The sequence below is a fragment of the Wasmannia auropunctata genome, unplaced genomic scaffold (assembly GCF_000956235.1).
Source record: "Wasmannia auropunctata unplaced genomic scaffold, wasmannia.A_1.0 LD336046.1, whole genome shotgun sequence".
NCBI classification, from domain to species: Eukaryota; Metazoa; Arthropoda; class Insecta; order Hymenoptera; family Formicidae; genus Wasmannia; species Wasmannia auropunctata.
This window is the reverse complement of record NW_012026844.1, coordinates 453,225-476,046: the sequence shown is the minus strand read 5'-3', so window position 1 is coordinate 476,046 and position 22,822 is coordinate 453,225. Positions and strand designations below refer to the sequence as shown.

The following is a 22,822-nucleotide window of genomic DNA, read 5'->3' as shown; positions in this document are numbered from 1 at the left end:
AGCGACTCGGTGTTACAACGATGCAAATGCATGTTTAATATCGTAATTATGTAGTTTCAAAGAATTCACAATAACGTATATGAGTCTGTTCATATCTGCAGCATATCTGCTCTACATAACTCCATTTGCCGACGTATTTGCAAACGTGTTATGATTGAGCGCGAACGAGAGAAACGACTATATAAAGTTTCAACGTTTCCAATGATATTTCAAGATCGCTTTTCTAGGCGATTTCTACGAGGAGTTGCGTTTCTGTTTACTTGTTAGCGATCTCCCGTTCCTGGCGCCAGTTTCCCATCGCGGATATATATTTTCTCCGGGCGTGATTAGTTAAACGTCGTTAGGATCGCGCGTGACAGCAGTCCCCGTGGTGCAAGCGCCAAAACCTGGAAGCGATTTATAAGCATCTACTACTACGGTGCAGCATTAAGTCGGAGTTCTCGAATTGGTAAGAAGAAACCAGCCCCATTTCAACCGGGTCCCTCTTCCCCTCCCGCTTCCTCCGCCCTCGCTAGCGCGCGACCGAAAATATTTCTCGACGAATCACTCGTCGTTCGTGGCCTAATTGGCTGAACCCCATACAAAACTGCGGCGTCAGGCGCCGAGAAGAAATGTGTCTGCATATGACGTTGCATTCATAATATGTGGTACGAAAGCCTCAAAATTATAAAAGTATATAAAAATATTAACCATTTTTACGTTATATTACAAATAACATGAGAAAAATAAAAATTTAAATTTAAAAGAAAAGAAATCAGTTTTGTGTTTCCAAATTTCTGAAAGATGATGAGTTGATGAGTTATTACAACATTATAAATACAATATTACAAATACATTGTCAAATTTTAAATTTTAACAATTATAGCTTGACCAATTAATTTAATCGCAAATTCTCTCGCGAGACACACAATAGTAAGACATAATACACATATGTGTACGTATAGGTATACGTAGTTCCCGCGGAAGTACCAAATTTCCTGTTGCAGGAGACACGGGGTATAGTGAGCTGACGCCAGCTAGTCGTCGAGGCGTTGCCGCCGATCAATCACGAGGAGTCGTCGATCCGGCCTCCTTGGTCCTATCCTCCCCTCCTACGCGGCAGATAAATGACAGGACGTGAAGCTGGCGTCGCGCGTGGTCCTTGCGAGACCACTCGTGTTCTCACGTATCCTTACGAGACGAGCGGCCCGTAACGTAACACCAACAGATCGCCGCTGGGGCGGTTTTCGACGATTGTGTAGGGTGGTCAATGTTTAGCCTGACAGCAAGTGTTCTCGAGAATATCATGATCTCTTTTGTTGCGCGCCGATATGTATCCTGCCAACGTCCTCCAGTGGCTTCGGCCGGCTCGTAAACAGCCGACCGGTGCAACACGGCTTTGCGGAAACATGCGTGCAGCACGTGTTGCGACGCGTTTTCACATGCCGTCGCGTGACTACTTGAGATTCACCAGATACCAGTCCGCCGATCGAGTTTCTCGAGTGCACTTAGTCCACGCGAAATGGCGGGTCTCCCTCCTGCGGGGATGCATCTTTGAACTTGGGCAAAGTCAAGGAGGAACTTGATTTAGTTTAGTCCTCGCTTGTGTAGAAACACGAACGTTTTTCACATTTTAATGAGAAAGTAGTATCCTAGTATGCGGAAACAAGCTCCTGCAGGGCTCAAGCTGTTCTTAAGCTGATGAAGCACTCTCGAGATCTCGAGATGTCTCTCCGCCGCTAACCTACTGGAATTCAGGGCGGCGTCGAGTAAACGTTAACAGAGTCGCCAGATTCTCCAGTCCGGATATAACTGTCACCCGAGACGACGTTGTACGTTATGCTAATAATTAGGAGACTCACGCCCACGCTATTCTCGCTTCCTGAAACTATTTAGTTGCTCGAGTAGTCTCGCGAGATCCAGATTCTCTTCGCAGATCACGATTAAATGTAGTTTAAAGCACAAAAACGATAACTATATACCGCTCGCGTACGACTTTTTATATTAAAATAAAAATACTCTGTGTACTCTCTAGTTTTTAACAGAGAAATTTACATAAAGTATCACGGATGAGATATGATACAAATTTTCCCATTTAAGATTTCATATTTTATCTATTTCTCATCTAGAATATTAGGATTTACGAGTGTGGATATTTATAGAGAAGGATTAGATTTTTTTCCAACTTATCGTATGGAGAAAAATCGTGAATGAAAGCTTCATTTTTACCCTTCCGCGGCAGTTGATAGAAACCGTAGTACAGTTCCGCTAGGTGTAAATTACGAGGCAGACTCGTGGCTTCATTTCAGGCGACATTTCGAGGAAGGGAGGCGTTACCGTGCCCTGCAGACGGAATCGAGTAACTAATGTAAGAACGGGAAACTCGGGGACGATTCAGGCAACGGAAATGTCTCCCAGTAAACTACTAATCACCATAAACCACCGGGCTACACGTGTTACGAATTCTCGGCGCAGAGAGAGAGAGAGAGAGGAATCACCGCGCCTCTCTGTACCTCTCTCGCGTTTGTCGTCCCCTCGGGGAAACCTCAGACGTTTACCTCAGCGCTTCTCTCGGCTTCTTGGTACTGCCCTCTCGCGTAATATTCCTCCAGCGAACAAACGCACCACCGTTACTGTGACCGGCGACGATATATATTCTGCGACGCGACCCCGAAGTCACATCGGTCGTTCATAGAGCGACATATTATATTACAAATATAAATTACAAATATAAATAAGTGCAATGTGAGAAAAAGTGCGATTGCGAGCAGATTTATTTTGAATAATATATCCTCTTCAATTTATAAAAATCGAAACGTACACCTGTCTCGCAATATTTATCAACGCATATCGAGACGTCTGCATGCAATAAATAAGCATCGACGAAAAATATATTCTTCACTGAGTGATCTAATACGCCATGCATCAGTGGATATATTCCTCTTTCTTCCCGGTCGATTTCGATGTCGGCGTATCCGATTCGCATGGCGATAATTCTAGCTAATCTATCGCAGCGTGTCGATGGGCAATCGATTGCACGTCGAGGCGCGGGGAGATGAAGGGAAGAGGGCGAAGCACCGGGTGCAACTGCATAGCCATCCCACTGCGGAGATTTTAGTCGAACAAACACGCCCACGGGGTAACGCATCCTCCTAAGTCGTCGACATAGCGTACGAAGACACAAGATACTGTCTCTGTCTCTTTCTCTCTCTCTCTCTCTCTCTCTCTCGCTTTCTATCTCCTTTGGAGGACACAAGAAGCGAGAGGACACGAAGGGGAAAAGGGAGAGACATTCGTCTCGCATTAGCATATACACGACGAACGAGAGAGAGGAGCAACGTAGGAAGGGTGAGAGGGACGTGAAGAGAAGAGGTCTTAGTTCAAAGGGTGGAGCTCTTCTTCCTTTCGATAAGTTGCCACATTGTCAAGAATCACTTTTTTATGAAGTAACTGTTGCCTTCGTAATTATTTAACGTCAATCATTTGTAAAAAAACAACAGATTTCTCTACTTTTCACAAACAAGAGTCTTATTTGTCATGGAGGATCTGTCTTTCTTGTGACTCTCATAATTCTTCGTTAGTTTTGACAGTAAAATGACGATAAAAAAGCTTTAAATATCATGCACCAAGATCATTTAAACGGCGGGACTAGCAGACACATTTTTTTTCCTCGAATCGGTTCTTCGGAAAGAAGTGTCGCGCAGAACACATCTGACAGCGTGAAACAGATATAGTGTAATAAAAGTCAATGTTTTTTCTCGTAGCGTTTACGAGCAAAAAACCTTATGCCGTTATGCTTTAGGTGCCACGTGCGACATAAGCTTAACCAGAGTGCTGGTCCCCGATTCTTCCCTATTTGTAAGAAACTGTCGGAAAGCTCGACTCGAGCCTCGACTCATTATCGCGTCAATAATGTTTACATCCGGAGGACAGTCGTTGACGAGATAAACGCCTTAAATGACACGATAAGTGCGGGAGAAGGTAGTTTCTTTTAATCTTCTTATTTTTTTTTTTTTTTTAATTAACGTCGTCTGTGTACGTTGAGATAAGGCACAGGTGAAGTCGGATAAGGTTACATTCCTAAGTTGTGATGCGATTCCACGGACGGGTGGACGCTTTACCGTCATTTCGAGTCAATAATATACGAAAATGCAATCGTAAAATACACCTTGAAGAAATATAAAGAGAGGGACCGTATCGTAAGCTTTAGACTGACCGGGATCACCTGCCACCTCTTATACCTATCATCCCGATTCTCGCGACGCCATTAACTTACGCTCGTCGAATAATCAGGTGTCACGGTCGATATTTATTAATTATATCATATTAATCCTCTCGACCGGAGAGGCGGGCGATTACGGGACGCGTCTCGATAAAACGAGGCCCAACCGCGCCCGCGCCTCGTCCGAGGATGGTATCCTTCACGGCGAGTGGATATGATAAACCATCGGATAAGGATCGAGGAGAGTGGCTCTCGAAAGGGGCAGATAGACCGAGAGAAAGAATGAGAGAAAGAGAGGGAAAGATCGGCGGGAGGGGGGGTGGGAGGAGGGGAAAGGAGAACGTGAAACGAGAACGCCGTAGTCGCCCAAATTAAATCCTCGGACGTCGAAGCTGTAGCGGACCGTTTGCTCTGCGGAGAGGATCGAGGGCCAAAAAGATCGAGAAAAAATTTTACGAGGGTCTAACGGGTGGGTTGGGTCGCCCCACGATGTATACGAGGAGGTATATCCCCGCCGCATCCGGACCCATGGACCGTCCGTCCGACGATGTACGTCCGACGTTCCTGCGGCGTTCACGGGACCCCGGGCCGGAGGTTCTGGCGCCGCGTTGGGCACAAAGTCACTGAATCTCGTTCGGCTTATCCGTCCCCCCCCCCCTCGCTCGGCACCGCGTGCACCGGCTTCCTCTTCTCTCGCGTTCCATCGCGGGCCGTATAGGGAGAGTTGTTAAAGTTATATTGCCGGGCGTTAAAGCGACGCGAACGTCGCAAAAACAATATGACTTTATTGCCATCGGCCGAGACGAAAGGGAAGCTGAAGTGGTCGCGCTGGTCTCTCGTGGTATTTAGAGACGCGGACGCCTGGCATTTGTCAAGGAAACTTGTGACAGTTTCCTGAACTGGAAGCTCTGTGACGCGAAAGAGACAAGCTATGGAAATTACTAGACAAATAAAGAATGACCTGAAAATCTCATGTTTTTTACTGTTCCAATATTTAACTGTATCATTTTCGCCTGCACGAGAACTGAATTACCACTCAAAGATTACGAATCATGCAATATGCATGCAAATTATGCGTTCTTTCTTACTGAACGACAAACGGCGGCTCAAAGTAAATTGGTGATGCTAGAGTGTGTCTTTCCATTCGCTCGTCGCGCCCACGTGCACGTTCTTCGCTGTAGCAGGTTTCGAAATATATGACCCACCAGCCGGCGGAATCGTCGGACCGGTACGCGCGGTGCGAGCCCGCCGTTTTTGACAACAATTTCCACTTAGTGCCTCTGCGCGAGACATTCGAGACTCAGGGATTCTTGGGGAACCATAAGCTCGAACGTTGTATCGGACGTGATGCGGACAAATCTTGCGTCACTACGAGCAATGACGAATCGTCGAGTGCTTCTCTCTATTTAGACTTTAATTGAAAAGAATTTTTTAGATATAATAATTTAAAAAGAATGTGAGGTAAATGTGTTTGTATTCGCTTAAAAAAAAATGAGCCAAATTTTTCAAGGCTCCCCCTTTTCGTTTTATTAAACTGATACCAATTTTCTTCAACAAGTCGTTAAATATAAGGTCGGTTATTAACAAAAAAATATATAAGAGGAATATAAAATCGACTTTATGATGATAAATCTCTCTAATCTGCTCTAGCCTCTTATCTTCTCCTCAATCATTCACACCGCCGTGGCTCATTGAGAGTGTGAATAGGTGCCTCCCCGCGACGAATTATGCGAGGAGCGGCCAAGATGTTTATCATCCGAATGAATTCAGGAGCGCGAAGACAGGGGGAGGTGTGGCGAAGGGAGACGCGGGGGAGCCGCGACTCTGACGGTTAGGGTGGTGGTGGGAATGTTCGTCCAAGGTGTTGACACAACGGGAGCGCTGTGAGTGGAGGCGTTCGCTACAAGCAAGCCTCATTCACACCTCCGCCTCTCTCGTTCTTTCTCCTCATCGCCATCCCTTTAACATCGCCGAAAGCTCCACGTTGTTCACCTCGAATGGCGATGATTCCCTAATACGATGACCGATTGCGATTTGTTACGACCATTCCGAATAAAATTGCATGGGATTAAAGTTGTAACATTTACATAGAATTAACACAATCATTTGGTAAATAAATTTCGCACGAGAACGTGACGTAATTTTAAATTATTATACGCCAGTTTGATAATATTATTCCGACGATACTCTTAACTTCTTCGTTTATTCATACTTTGTTCGCGTCGCCAACAAAAGCGGACAGCATTAAAGCAGCAGTCGCAGATTAGCAAACAAATGTCTGATTGTTCACGTAATGCGCTTACTCTCGTGGGCTACATCCGGTCGGAACCCGAAAAGACGGTCCCTCGATGAGCGTTCCTGGAGGGGAGGAGGATTACAAAGTTTAAAGAGCGTTTAAAAAAGAGAAATCTCGTTTGCGTTTGTGCGCGATATTCGGGCGGCTCCGAGACCGGCCATACCTTTGAGACATTGGCCGATTATTGGTCGTCAAGATCGTTCGGGGGTCTCCGATGAAATTAGTCGTATTTGTATGCTCGTCCAGGCGATGAAGGTGTGGACCACGAGAGGGGCTGAAGGGTGAGTAGGTGGAGCGGAGCGGGACCACCCAGCCCGTGTCGGCGGCGCGAGTGTTAGCATAACGCGTGGGCGCCATTCTTTCCTCTTTATCCTCCTCCTTTAACTTCCTCTTACACCCCAAATCGGCACAAGTCGTGAGCGTTGCCCGTGACTTTGTATCCGCGACGTAGATCAGGACCGACCTCTTTGAAAATCGCGGCCAATAGAAAACTCGATATTGTCTCTCTATTGTCTTCAGCGATTTATAAAATTAACATTGAGTGTATTGTCGTATTAAATGTGTACAGTCGCGATATTCGTATGGCAATGTGTTTCTCCGACAAACTTTGCTAATTCTGTAAAATAAAATGGAATTCGGGAAGTCGATCTTGAAAAAATTGAGATCCAAGAAGACCATTGATGATGAAATATCAGGAGAGATCATTTAAATAAACGAATACGTCACGATATAACCAATCCGATATTGTCTTGCAACGGATGAATGAATTAAACTTCTTCGTCAAGCAGGTGGCAGTTTTATGAAAACAAAAAATATTTTCACGTGACGTGGTGTGACTAGCTCACCGACACGAAAGATCCGACGACTGCTTTTCATATCTACTATTTCTTCTGTCGGGAAGAACAGGTGGTACCTTTCAGAGCGCGGAAGATCTCATGAATAATTCCACAAAGCCGCAAAGAATAATCGATAACTTTCTGAAGAAATGCGTCGCAGCCGGTGTCAAAGAATGTAGCATTTCCCGCTACAGAGTCGTCACTTGACGGCCGGAGGAAACTTCGCGATTACATTTCCACGACAAGATAGATAAACGGATGAAGCGAGGAAGTTGAATATTCGTGGCTTTTTATTTAAAGTTACTGAATAATGATTTCATAGTGAATCGAGAGTCTTAAATCGTCGTCATAAATCTTTCCGATTGCTTCACAAGTCTCGATATACTTTCTACTTGTAAAATATTTTGCATTACCGGATTATCAACTTCACACCGTCGTGTATCGATGATGCGAAATGTTAAATTACCCTAATTAGGTATGTGCGACACTTTTTACGAAATTAATAACGATGCTCAAGACGCGAACGCTCGGGCCGATATTGAAATCGGGGTTAGAGTAATGCGATGACACGCGACGATAGCGTTGACGGCGACTCGCGCCAGATGATAACTTGGCGTAAACACGTAATGGGAAACGTCGTGACGGGCGCGATTTCATACGCGAGTTGTCTCGGTCTCGGTGGGGGGAGGGGGGAGGGTCGTAGGAGGATCATCTTAACGACCATCTAGATAGGTGACGGTGAAATGATCTGTAAGAAAACCGGTGGCGAATGATATCCTCCGGCGGCCATTAATCAAAGGACAGGAGCGCTAATGAACCTGCTGGAAATCACGGGCCGAAGAACTGTTTGGTTCCAGCTGCGCCCCTCCTCCATCCGCGCTCCCTGGCTACCCCGCACCGCGCGCGTGCCTTCGTCTTTGAATCCGTGAAACCCCCGGAGGGCGAACGAATTAGTGGCCAAACAAATGAACGCGAGGACTCGCGAACATCGAAGTGATTGAGGAGTTTATGGAAAGTTATATTTGCTCCTGAAGGACGCAGTCATAACTACATATACTATTAGCAAACGAGAGAGAAAGAGAAAGAGAGAGAGAGAGAGAGAGAGAGAGAGAGAGAGATCATGTGCAGTTGCAAGTAATTCTGAGATACATACTGTATAGATATTTTGTTTTTCCATCGAATTATTCTGAGAAAATTACAACTCTTTGCGAACAGATCGAGAAATGGTTAGCTTTAAACTCGGAAAGGTTACTTTTTCTTTTTTTTCCTCCAATATATTTAATCGCAATTTACAGAGACCGACAATGTAGCTTTAATAAATAGCAAGCCTTCATTATACGCAGAAGCAAAATATCGTGGTCGATTCAAAATTGCATAGCAGGCCGTTCGTTCGACACGCGCGCCAATTAACCATACGATAGATATGATAAGTATCGCGACTGCAATTTGCTTTGTATTATTTGCACTATTGTTTTCTCCAAAATCCCTTTCTCTCCCTCCCCCGCCTTCATCCCAATTACTCCATGCCCCCGGGGCAACCGATCTCGACCATTATCGGATGACACGGCCCGGCGCTTTTATGTTTAATTGATATTTTTCGTAACTCCTCCAAAATCCAATAAAGAGGCGCCCCGGCATACAGATATAATTCCAGGCCCGACATCGCTCTCGTTAAAATATTTCTGATGGAAAATATCATGTGCGGATCGATCGATTCAGTTTTAAAAGCTCGTTTGCCCGCTGAGAAACGAAAGCCTTCGATTAATTCGACGCGGAAGTTCCATTACAAATATTTTAGCACGGACCATCTCCTGAAGCAATTAAAAATACCTTATTCGGTAAATGCATGTGGAAATTGTGTAATATTGCGGTACTGTGTATTCATTTTTCCGTTCATCGTCGAAGAAAGAACAGTTGTAAATCGGATGTAATAAACTCTCCGTTCTCTGCCTTCTATTTCGTTCTCCCTGATTTATATTTTTCTCTTCTGTGCTGTCGCGCATAAAAAAATTTGGAAACCAGATAACATCTAGAAAAAGCATAAAACCACTTGAAATGAAACTCCTCGTCCCTTTTCTGTTTTCATGCCGAATAATGTTTCCCCCGCGAAAGGAAACTCGAATGCATTTTTTTCTATTCTCCCCTTCCGCTTCATTCTCGATTTATTGGAACGTGCTGTCCGGGGTTACAACCGAGCCCCACCGCGGCACCGAAAATGTTCAGCAAAATTAAATGAACAATTCGTTACGGAAGGTAACGACCTTGCGCATCGCAATGGCCTCTCTTTTTCCCCCGTGACCACAAACGGTGGAATTCGTAACGCAACTATATTAATTAATCACTATCTATCTATCCCCTGAGATGTATTTTAGCTTTTCTTAAACGTTATTGGCAGATCCAAGCGCGCGTGTGTAAATTATACGAATAGTTAGACCAAATGAATAGGATACAAAGAAGAGAGGAATTTACAGTAACGAAACAAATTGGATCTTCTTCTCGGATAACAGGTATATTTTTCCGGGAAAATAAGGGCTATAATTTCACAAGCCGTCTACAGTTGACGTTTTGCGTAAATCCCTGAAAATATTTTTGTAAAATCGAAACCTGAGAGATGGGCACGCGCGGTCGGAAAGGTCCAAGGAAAGATATGGATCTCGTCTTAACGATCGTTTAACGATGGCCGTGCGGTTCCTGAGTGGCGCCAGGTCTGCGTTTCGTTGCAGCACAGTGAGCGCAATCCGAGGACAGGACAGGAAAGGACCGATAAATTTCCCAAAGTCAGTACAGAGCTATATATTCCAAGTGTTTTAACTCTAATGCGTCCGTGAAGCGAAAAAATATTAGCAGTAAATTTCCCGCAGGAACTGTTACGCGCAGTGCGGAATTTTTTTCACAGACTATGCCGCGGCATTTTGAAAATTCTCTCTCATTAACGCCGGCATATATATTTTTATATATGTAGCATGATTTACTGGAAAAAAAGTGGAAGTGTTCCATGCCGTCTGCCGTAAATGTGCGTGGTTTTGAAATAAAAAGTGCCTTAGAAATTGTCGTACTTTGTTTCAGCTACAAATAATTGCATGAATATATAACATGCGACATTTTTTAGAAAAAATTCGACAAAAGAAAGTCCAATAGTTTCTAGATCTGTATGGAAGATCTCTATAGAAACATATAAAAAATCATATTTGAAATATTTCATATAATAAATCGAAAATTATATTTTAAGCATATGAAATGTATATACAAATCATATTTCGAATATGTAATACATTAAAAAAAAAATTCAATAAAAGAAAATCCATATAATTTCTAGATCTATATATGTATATATAAATCATATGTATGTATAAATCAAGATACATTTAAAATATTTCACATTATATACAAAAAGTTATATTTTAAGCAACTCATGCAAAAATCATAAATCACTATTTTTAAAAATGATTCAAAGTCTTGAAATAACTCGTATACTGGATATGATAATTCGCTTCTTCTGGTATTTCTAATGAATACTATGTTGGAGTCACTTACAAATTAACAGCCGACAAGACTCACACCAAAAGATTTACGACGGCGTCGCCACGTTTTCGACCCTTGAGACGTAAATCCGCTCGTAACGACGCAAAAAAAGAGAGCGGATTCATTATTCATATCTAGCAGTGTATATCATGAAATACTGTACATTCGTACCTGCACGGATGTTTTCCTTCGGAAACCGGAGAAGCGGAAGAGGGCGAGTCAAGTCGGAGCAAAACGGGAGAAATGGTTCGGGACAGGCTAGGGCTGTAGCCAGCTCGTTAAGGTAAGACAACCGAGCCGATAGCGATCGGCTAATCTTCGCCGAGTTCGCTCAGGTCGCGTTTTTCTGTATTTTCGAGAAAGAGACAAACGTGACCTGAACGTGATTTGTTTTCTTCAAGGTTGCGAGATATTTACCAAAGCAATTAGAACTCGTTGGAATCTACTGTGCGACTAATCAATATTTCCTACAGGAAATAATGTAATACTTATATATTTTTTATCAATTTACTCTACTCTAGATTTTTTACATTAGACATTATTAGCGTTCTTGTAAAATAAAACAATGCACATACGACAAAACGGTATTTGCTTCTGTGAATTATATTAATTTAAAAAATGATGAAATATTTCTCAATTATATTAGAAATTACTGCACTAAGCAGTAACTGTCAAGCGCAATATAAAAATTAAAGAGTTGGGAAACATTCTCCTGCACGAGCAACGACCAAGATAGATCTGTTTGTATACGTGACGTCGCGAATATCAAGCAAGATATCGGGGCGATCAACGCCAATGGCGTCGTTAACGCCGAGTTGAAGAGATAACGCAGGTAGACGGGGAAACAAACGAGAGAGGATTAAGAGGGTGCCATTTAATTCGAGGGTTCGCTTTCATAACAGCGCGATCCCGAAGGAAGCGTCCGGTCTGTGTGGGAGGAGTCGGTTCGCGGAGCTGTCGACTTGGTGCGAATGCCCAACACGTATGCGTGTACGTATATACGTGAATATAATAGCCGAGGCGACGGACCACGAGCGCGGTCGTTAACGAGCATTCGTAGCCGCATTAAAACGAAACCTGGATCCTTATCTGTGCAGCGTGACACGATACGCGCGGCTCATGCTCTCTCCCCCTCCCCCCGTACATATACGGTGTGTCCCGGGGTACACGCACCTTCTCTCGACTCTAGATTCTCGCGTGAGGTTTTCCACCGTTCTCCAGCCGATTTTTCCATCACCCCTCGCAATTTTTAATATATTAGATTAATGCAATCTATAATTATTAAAATTGCTGCTCTCAGCAAAGTCTATTCAAGAGTAAGATAAAGAATTTCAACTTGGCTATCCATTTACATTCTTTTCCTGTTGAATATGCCAGTAAGTGTTAATTTACTGGTTTATGCTAAGATTCATTCGCTTTGCCATTGAAATGAACGATGTTCTCTAGGAATATGACATCTAATGTTTGCACGTGTCTTGGAGGGAGAGTGTGCGATGCGTGGAACACCCAGTATACGACGGATACGAAACGACGCGGTCGTCGTCGTGTAATTAGAGCCTAAACTCGATTTAGCTTAGCGACACACCGGTGTGCACAGCGTTCCGAAGCACGCCGCTACAAATGACAAAAACCGCCGACCCTGACACTGAAATATCAACGACGTCTCACGAATTCATCAGATCGTGCCGCCGCCACTACTCCTCCACACGCGTCGGCAAAGCGTAGACTGTGACCCACCGCCGTTGGAAGGAAAAAAAAGGTACAATAAAAAGAAAGGAAAAAAAATAGCTAAACGCGTAGGAAGATGTAAAGAAGTTCCACCTAGCTTGCAATTTGTGCGCTACGGACTTGATCCTCGAGAATTCGCGGCAAAGCAGGCGATATCAAAGAGAAGCTGGAGTTAGCTGCGCGAAGGAGCTAAATTTGCAATGCCGATGACAAAATACACTCGTGTGGGATATCGCTAGAAAGAAATTCAGAGAGTTGCGCTCATCGCGCAACGAAGGCGATAAAGTCAAACGTAGAGTCATCATGTTGTATATTTTGACAGGATGAGGTCGGAAGGTCGACAGATTTCGACAGGGCGCCTCGCATCCCCGATCGGCGTGAACGCCGGTTTGCGGCGCGGCCGGTCAGCTCAGACGGGCGTAGCGTGTACGTACTACAAACAATGGCTTTGTTTCCACGCGCAAAACGTGATACAACTGTAAAGTAACAAATATCTCGGCGTAGATCGACACGCGATCCGTCCGGCGCGTTTAGAGCAGGTTCTCATACAGGGCAGGCACATGCGTGCCTGGTGTCTGCGTGTGCGTGTGTGCGTGTGCGCGCGCACTCGCGCGCGTATATTGCGCGTTTACAGGAACGCCAGGGGCAGCTCTCTTAGCGACTGTCATTATATGCGGGTTGTCTGCCTCTAGCAACGCCGTGGCTCTTTACGAATTCAAAGCGGGGAGGAAAAGAGAAAAAGGGAGCGGAGGTTTGAGAGAAAGAGACAACGAGACCTGTATTAAGTATTTAGTTACGCGAGGAATCTCCATAATGAGCTCCGCTTACTAATTGCACGACGTTCGAGCGTGTATCTACGCGCGTATGTGTATACGCGCGTGTGAGTGTGTATGCACGTGTGCATGTACGTGCGCGCGCGCGGTGTGTGTTCGGTATTGCTATGATCTCTTCCATCGTTGTACAACGCGGTCGATTCGAAAGTGGCGCGGCGCCATTACAGAGGGCTCCGACGATTTCATGCAGATTAATTCTAGGCAAGACTCCAAATTCAATGAGGTGCCAGCAGCGAATCCGACGGCTAATGATTCCGCGTTTTGATCACCTATGCATCGGCGATGATGCATGGGCTCGTAACGAAATCAAAGTCGGAGCGCGTTTATATTCTCGCAATGCACCTGTGATGTATGTAGCGATAAAACGCTTACACGTATAAATGCTGTTTAATTATACGTATATACACTCCTTTAAATATACACTACTCATATATAGCACACCATTAATCATACACGCTGCATTAAACCTGTGTCATTACACCACCGTGTATCAGATAGACATTCTTTGTATGGCAATGCAACTATATACACACATATATATATGTATATATATATATATATATATATATATATATAAAGAGTTTACGTTTATTAGATTACACCTGTTCATAGACTCCCGTAAAATGATACCAGATACGTGTAATAATGAAAGTGTCGGATAAGTATCTTTATTCTTTTTTCTTCTTAAATATCTACGATCTCGAGGTATAAAAACGTTCCCGGCATAACGAGACAACATAACATATGGAAGTAAAAAAAGAATTAATCGTTCGATCGCATTATAAGACTCATAATCCGCCAAGATAAATAATGTTAATGACAATGAAATAAATGCATGTTCCTCAGTAATAAAGGTGGCAATAATAAAACAGAGTATAGAATAAGCGCAGTCAACAACGGCAAATCGTCGTCGTCGTTGTCACGAATCCGTGGAAGAACTCGAATTCCAAACGGAAAAGGCGCACCGGATGTTTGGGCTCGCCACTTTAAGGACATGTGGCTGGACAGATAGCCATCGGTCTTGAAGCTAATTAGCGACGCGCAGTGCGAACAAGCAGGACAGCCGGGATACTCGACGCACCAAGAAGAGAGAGTGTGCGGATATATAACACGAGAGAGAAAGAAGCGCGGTATCCCCCCGGTGAACGGCCCCGCCGCGCCGTCTTTCTCTCCTCTCACCTCGTCCTCTGTTACTCCTTGGACGCGCCCGGGCACCACTGGGCACCGGGCGCTGCACTGGGCACGATCGACGAGCGCACGTCACGAACGATTTCGCGGGTAGATACCGTCCGGCCGACGGTTTCGTCGTTCCTCGTTATTACGCGCATAATTTCTCGGAACCTCGCTCAAGGCGCGGTAAAATTATGCGCGAATGCGGATCACAGCCCTGCCGTGCGTGCCGGGGCCCCGACACGAGTATACGCGTTACAATGTATCGGTACACCTGTACTATGACATTAATCACGTGGTACGGGACATTCCTGTCACGATGTATACCAGACATTATTCGCGCGCGAGCGAGGCGAAACGGAAAGGCGCCGGGATTATTCGAGAAATATTTAAATTAGGCTCGCTTATCGCGTGTCGGCTTATATACTTCTCGCCTTGATTCCCGATCCCGTGCCCGTTCGCTAGACCGAACGCCGAGGAGGATCCTCGAACGCGATCGTGCGATCGTATCCCTTATCGGCGATACGAGCGATATTAATATTGGCGTATCGGCTGTATCAGTCTGCTCCATTCATCGGCCGGAACGAGTCGAGCTTGCGACACTTCTTATCGGGATATCAGAGTGACCGGAGAAGCGATGATCGGAGGTGAGTCTTATAATCAGTGACAACCAAAAACAATTATAGCGACACACCTCAGCGAGTTTATTCGCGTAGATATAAAAGGAGTAGATAAAGCGTTTTATCTTCGTTTGTCAAAAAGATAAAATGATGGTCAAGTGTACCTGAACAGATATGTGCTTGTTGCAAATTTTCGAAGAAAGGAAAAGAAGGATATAATAACTATTACTTATTTCACCGAAAATATCGTAACATAGATTTTGTGATTTTCACTTTTTTTTTAGGAGGGAACAAATGGCAGACAACCACAAAAACTGATCGAATCGTTGTATTGTAGAACAGCGGACAAACAAAGCGGCAGATCTGTTATACGACGGGGCGAAGAATGAAACTCTATAGAGAGGTCCCGTATGCCGAAAGGAGAGCAAACGAGGAACGGAGACTCATAAAAAAGGGTACTATGCAAGACGATCCCATGTCGCGATGACGACGCCCTGGCGCCCTGATCCCCGACACCTTCGAATGCGCCCCATAAAATCTATTCTCAGCTGAAATATCTCGGACAGGCTGCCGCTTGACTTTTTTACCTGCGCGGATCGAAGGGAGACTCGACTCCCGCAGTTGTAACATCGCCGTGCGATAACGTACCGATGCGATTCCGACACCATTACAAACGAGATTCAATTATCGAAATCGTAAATTCGCTTCGATACATCGCGCATCAAAATGTAACACTAATGCAAACCTCACAAAGAGAACATTTCAATATTACGATCTGATAAGTCCGCAGTGTATTTCGCCGGGGGAGATCACGCCGGAGGTAATGTTTCAGTATCGTCTAATGATCCTTAATCATTCTGAAGCCATCTTTGACACACGCGAGATAAATTTAATAGTAACCATTAAACAAGCGAACGGGAATATATCTCAGGCGTGTATATTCTACACTTCAAAGCACGCACGACCCATAGAGAGGCGGGACAGGTCGTTTGGTGAGTCGTCGCGAGAATAAATGATCTCCGCGGGTCGAATCCGAGTTGCGGATGAAGGCGCGCAATCGTTCCCTCTTTGCCTGCCTCACCGGGACTTGAAGCGACTTTACCTAGCGTTCGTTCGCGTGGAGAAATACGTCGAATAATAAGAATGCCATTAAAAAATTAAACGAGGCCCCTATAAATACGCGCCAAGAGAACGGCAAGAATGGCGTCGGGGAAAAGAGCGGAAAGAGGGAGAGAGTGAGAGAGAGAGAGAAAAAAAAACAAAGATTGTGCGAAACGTGCAGAGCAAAGGGAGGCGGAAGAAGGAACGGTTAATTTGTTGTGCATCAGCAGCACCGGCAGCTACGAAGACAAGCTACAGAGAGAGGTACCGGGGCCATACTAAGAAAATAACTAGAGATAATTACGCGCATAAATCAGAGTGTTAATATTCGGGGGCGTAGGTAGGAGGCGCAGGTAGATATATTCGCCTATAGGTAGGCAGGACCCGTGGATATATACGGGAGGAAAAGGAGAAAGGGGACGAGAGGAGAGGAGACAGCGAGAGACGGAGAGGGTAAGAGCGGAATAATGCCAACTTCGGATCGGTAGATCATTCGTGGCCGTTGGATACGCCTCCTTGTTAGCCTGGGTTTACTTAGTCCTTCGACGCTCCTACGACGTGCGTTACGCCCGCTAATAGCCCACCGGTAACGAACTACCGTCGACCTTTTTTGAGGACCTTTTAAGCGAAAACGCGTTTCTCTCCTCTCGCGCTGCCTCTTATCGATCATGGCCGTCATCGCGAGAAAGGATTGCCCCGTGGAGTCGCCTCTGAAAGCGAATTCCTTCCCACGTTTGCCGCGCTGCCCCGACGAAAGGATATACGCCACTTAAAGAGCAGTCCTCAGGGCGATATTCGTAATTTATCGGTCGCAAATGGAAGGACTTGCGCGCTCGGGTAATTCGCTCGGGTAGTCCGGTACGCGCGAATTATTTCCAGCTGTCGTCGTGATTCCCGTGTCCATCGTAATCGCTCGACATTCTCGACAGGTTCGTGTGGTATCGAAATTTTTCACGGCCGATGAGGGTACAACAGTGGCGAAGCGAAACAAAACGGGGAAAGAAAAAAAAAAGGAAGAACGCACAGTGGCGTTGAAACACTCATAACAGGTGGACCGATACTCGGCACGAAGATACATCTTCGAGGTGGGCGGTCCCACACTCCTTAAATCAGCCCGCAGCCACCATAACATTAAGCCCACCTCCTCTCTCACGGCACGTCTCATCTCCCGCCGTTTATTTGTTTGCTTAGAGCGAGTAATTAGAATCCGATACAAATGGTTATTATTTATCGGCATGGAGAGGCGAGCAGAGCCCGACGTAGTGCCTGGTACGAATGCACGGTACCGGACGGACCGGGGTATACCTCCTGATTGCCTGGCGTTATTAAACCGGGAGATACCACGAGATAAATACACGGAGGCCAAACACCGGCCACTATATATATAATGTTGCTGGCGATCCTTACTAACAGCTTTCATTCGCGAGCGACGCAGAACTCAATTATTATAGCAATGTCCTCCGCGAACGCACTATTAATAATTCGTCATGTTTTATAAATATCTAATATCCTTTGATAAAATCAGAAAATGCTCTTTCAACTTTATTCAACTTATTGGTATTTTTTGAATATTTAAAATTGACACTTCGATTTTTAAGGAGATAAAGTAAACGCAAGCTTCACTTTATCTGCATCGCGAGCGCTATCGGCGATAGTTGCAGCTGTCGAAGCATAGAAGCGGGTTCATGGAAATAAAACGTAATGAGGTTCCCGATCGAACAGGGGCCAGCCGCGCGTCACGTCAGACCGATGCACCCGTCCTGCATTTCCGAAGAACACACCGCGCGACTCACAGAGGCGAATCTATCGCGATGCCAGACGCGTCCGTTAATAAAGTATAATGGGCACACAGCGCCTCCCTCCCCCGATGACGACAATGTACACCTGACCTATAGAATACAATGGCCGTCTACATCGTTCGGCCACGAATCACGTAAGCCGAGTGTATGAAACACACCTCTTTAATGGGCTTTGTGTGAAAAAAAAAGAAGATACATGCCGCGCCTATTGTAACCTACAAATCGTGCGGACAACAATGAGAGATGTAGAATGCCGAATAAAAAAAATTCGATCTCTGTTCTTCTTTACTTCAAAGCATAAAAATTCGTAAACAAGTCTCATTGAGTTTCAAATTTTCTCTTCGAGATTACAATTATTTGATCAATTGTTCATTATACCAACAAAATTCTCGCAAATAAAATCGTTAGTGGAATATCGAATAATCGTCCGATTTATTTATTTCAACGAAGGCTCCATGGGGGATGAAGATACGCCGGGGGTAACGTTGATTAGCTCTGCTGTTGATTTAATTACCGGGAGAGTAATTGGCATGCCTACTGACGATCCCTTCCCCTCTCCCTCTCGACACAGACACCCCCTGTCGCTTACTTCGCTCGCTCTCCAGCACCCTATCGCCTCACACCCTCTCCAGCTCAAACTGTTGCATATTCATCGATGATAGATTATTATATGTCTACGTGTCTAAAGACTCGCAGCCAGGAACAATTGATCTTGGACAATATCTACTCGATACACACAACATTTCGTATTAAAAATTTATGTGACCAACGTGACAAGTTGGCGAACGTTCATTTTATGCTGATCAAAATCGACCATAGATCTCCCCGAAAAATTGCCGACGCTCGAGTTTTTTTACCTCTCGCTTTCCAAGTATCGTAAATTGGTTCGTTCGCCTGGTTTATCGTGCGTGTTTCGTAGAGAATATGCGCAAATGAAAAAAAAAACAACCAGAAAAACAAACAACGACAGAGCAGTTCGTTGCCAATTTCCGCGAGTCCGAGACACGTCGTAAAAAGGGCACCGCGAACGGTTAGGTTCGTACGGTAGCGGTTATAGGCGAACGTATATCGCGGCGGTGTTATCCGCAAACACGCGGGTTCGGCCAATTTATCCCAAGGGATGAGGCCGACGTGGCACGGCGGTGGTGGGTGTGGGGCAACCTTGTCCAGCGGAATGAATTCAGCACGCAGCCCCTGTGCGGTCGAGCCGCCTCTCTACCCCTTTCACCGACCATCTCCAACCACCGTGCAACGTCCCCACCTTTTGACCATTTCACCCTCTCGTCCGTCCCTTCCGCTTTCTCGTTCACCCGATAGCGTGCGCGCGCGCGCGTGTTAAGGTCGCTTCAGAATGTCCAGATAGAGAAACGATAGAAATAATAATAAAAGAAATAATGTACCTATGAGTTTTAGTACAGAATTACTAAAATGAATCACTAAAGCTTAATTTTCGACCAATTCTTAAAAATATTATTTTGCAAAATTTTTTCGATATATTAGAAGATAGCAATAAATTATTATTAATGTATATCGAATCGAATTTTTTCGGATACTTCTTAGACTACTTTAATTTTAGTACCTCCACTGAAGGAGTAGAATTCTGTGCTATATTCATGGCGGTCGAGCCATTTGACAGGCGACGATTTATAATCGATACAAGTGGTGTGAATAGCCCTTAACCTGCTACCATCCGCCACTCCTGATCCGCTCCACATATCGCTAGCGTGGTATACAACGGCCGCCTGATTGCCACGGGGGCTCTTAGATTTATTGACCTGTCAATGGCGGCGCGCGAAAACGGCGAATTTACAACGCCGCAGGTGTTAAGTTCTGCCGTGCGTGTAATAACGGCCTGATCCCCAGGCCTACGGTAAGCCACACCGTAATTATATTTCCGAACCTCCCGCTCGCTACCTTTGTCATTATCACCCGAGGTGGCGTAGCCGTAATTCAATGAGATCCATCGCGCGATCGCGCGTGTATATGTGAACGATAAAGGTCCGATAAACGACGTCCGAATCTAGGAAATTTTAGCATGCAACACGGCTGCCACTATGTGTATGTCTGTGTACGCGCGAATCATATATTCTTTATACACGATGTTCCGAAATGGTCGCATTTATTTTCTGCCTGCTATAAAGTTCCAAACCCGCGAGGCAGGATAATGCAAATTTCGAAAAGGAGGGCAAGATAATTTGGGAACATTCGTACAAATACAGCAATGTGATTTGCGCGAAACGCTCACGAAATAATTTACAATTTGTAAATCTCGCGCGCGTAACAGAATAAAATGATATAGTTGATCCTACCTTGAGCCTGGTGAGACGAGGTTCCTCGGCTGCGAGTTTCGCCAGCGCCTGGTAGTCCCCCTGCGCCGCCCTGACCAGCCACTCCCGCGATTTTCCATCCAGTTGCTTCGGGAAAGCATCGATCGTGGCGATTATTAGCGATTAATGGGTGCGAGGGATCGCCGGGATCGATCAGCAGCACGCGGAAGATCGAGCGGGCCTGTTCGATCGAGAGCGGGCGAATTTTAATTAAGATCCCCGGCCACGATCTGGCGTGCATTTATCAGGGACCGGCGATGCACGTCCGACCAGGGAAGAGAATTACGGCCCGTGCTGCGTCGCTCTCGTCGGATTGGCGTGCGCAATAATCGCGATCTGCGGTGGGTGATGAACTTACCGAGGCAACGGAAGCGCTGTCATCCTCGTCGGCGCCCTGCGGAGAAAAGAAGAGAGAAAGGAGGGGGGGTTAGAGTTGATCCCTTCGAAAAATCAACATTACGCGCCACGTCACGCGGACGCTCGCGGGGCACGCAGCCGCAAGTCGCGGCGAAAACCGGTCCGCTGTATATGGCGTTGGCGTTGGTGCAGAGAGAGAAAGAGAGAGAGAGTGCACTCTCGCTATACCGCGTGCGTGCCACGATGGCGAGCGCACGAAGCGGCATGGGGACGACAGGGGGAAGAAAATGCGTGAGCGCAGCGGGAGGCCACCGAGCACGGGACGCGCGCTTCGGCCATCAGATTGATATACGGATCCAATAATTGATTCTCCGGCGCAAGGCCTTGGGAGGCTGGCTGGGCCGCACGCACTTACGCAACCCCCGGCCGTCGCCCGTCGTCCGAGAACAGACGTCCCATTTCGGAAACTGCCGTCCCCCGGACGCACGGCAAACGAACGAAAGATCCACGATCGCGATTATCGATGGAGCGTAAAAGCACTTAAGATACTTTCGATAAAATTCTTGTCGCGGTGCCTCGTATCGCTAACAAAATTCTGCTTTTAACAGAAAATCCACGCGCTATATGATTACGTAATTTTATTTGTACGCATTTTCATATTCATATTCTGTGCCGCGCGATAAATCTTAATCTTAATAATATATCCTTAACAGATCTTGATAATATCTTTAAATCACACATACAAACACGTGAATAAACGCTTGAACGAGAAACTCGTCGTTTAATCGCGCTTATACGGCGCCGATCGCTGCGCAGTGTTCCACGTTATACTTACGACGGTGTATGCACGTGGTACGGTAGGATGACGCGACGAAGGAGGTGGCGCAGGGAGGAGGGAGGAGGTGAGGGTTCTCTCCTGATCCCAGGAACGCTAAACGACTACTCATCCCTGTTAAACTGTTTGTATTTTCACTCGTCACGGCCAACGTCGGTTGTTCGAGGTGCTCATATCGACACTCGACCCCGAATCGATCGTGACTCTTCATAAATTACTTCCACGGGCCGATCGGGACGCGGGAGATGCGCGTTTGCACTTTGGCCGAGTCATCATTAGCCGGCCGCGATATATCTTTATCCATCGACAACATCGCGCGTGTCCTTAAGTGAAATCACGATTCGAAGGACACGCGTCGATAGAAGAGCGAGACGTATGTCTGGCATTCCAACATTAATCCAATTCCCACCCTTGTCAGAAAGGAGAATATTCGTCGAGTCGCGCGAGAAGATTTCGATTTCGGAGACCATCTTCCGGAAATTCCATTGCCTCGGAAATCAGTCTCGGGATGATAACCACTGACCCCCCGTCGCGTCAGGTGGTGCATCGAGGTGCGTTCCCAGCTTTCGTGCACTACGTGTGCTCTCGCAAACACGTCTGTACGCGTGCGAATGCACAGATGCATGCTGATAGGATGGACTTTGTTATATGCATGTATCACAGAGGCCATGCTTCATCGGCGATACAACAATTGTACTTGCGATAAAAAGACATTACTGCTTGGCGGCGGTAAACGGATGAATTAATTTTTAATTTAATCCTTTCAGTTGCAAGACGCAGCTGTCTTATTATTAATAATAAAGTACACCTAAATAAAGTACACTTTCTCTTATCTCTCTTTCTTTAAATAGGGACACTTGGTAAAAGAATACATAAATATTCCCGATTATTAGATCAGTATATAAGAATATGTAATAATCCAAATCTCTCAAAAAATTCTTCCCCATGTACGTGACGAGATGAATATGCAAATTATCGCAAAATTATGCAAGCAACGAAGGACGAGAGAACTCGTCGGCATTTTACCGAGAGCCAGAGATTTCGAAGAGAGAAACTTGGAAGCGAACTCGAGAAAATTTTCGACCTCCATATTGAGAATCACGGACACTCGCCATATCGTATATAGTATGATATCCGCTGTTCACGTCGCGTGCATCGCTGATTGATTTTTAAGCGATCGCGCGATACAACCCGACC

The 22,822-nt window shown here is 45.5% G+C and overlaps 1 protein-coding gene across 6 annotated transcripts in view; it reads right to left on the bottom strand.

The window, feature by feature from the left end:
- Window positions 1–22,822, bottom strand: part of LOC105451722 (ankyrin repeat domain-containing protein SOWAHB) — a 101,089-nt gene that overhangs the window by 62,358 nt on the left and 15,909 nt on the right. For 4 of the 6 annotated variants that reach the window (XR_974618.1, XM_011692346.1, XM_011692345.1 and 1 more), the window contains 2 exons: window positions 20,792–20,827; window positions 20,416–20,520 (listed from right to left, as the gene is read on the bottom strand). The exons of the other annotated variants lie outside the window; for them this stretch is intronic. Coding sequence is in view for 3 of the 4 variants with exons in the window: in XM_011692346.1 (XP_011690648.1) it covers window positions 20,416–20,520; window positions 20,792–20,827 (141 nt within the window). In the remaining variant the exon portion in view is untranslated. The remainder of the gene's footprint in view (window positions 1–20,415; window positions 20,521–20,791; window positions 20,828–22,822) is intronic. 6 annotated transcript variants of the gene reach the window in all.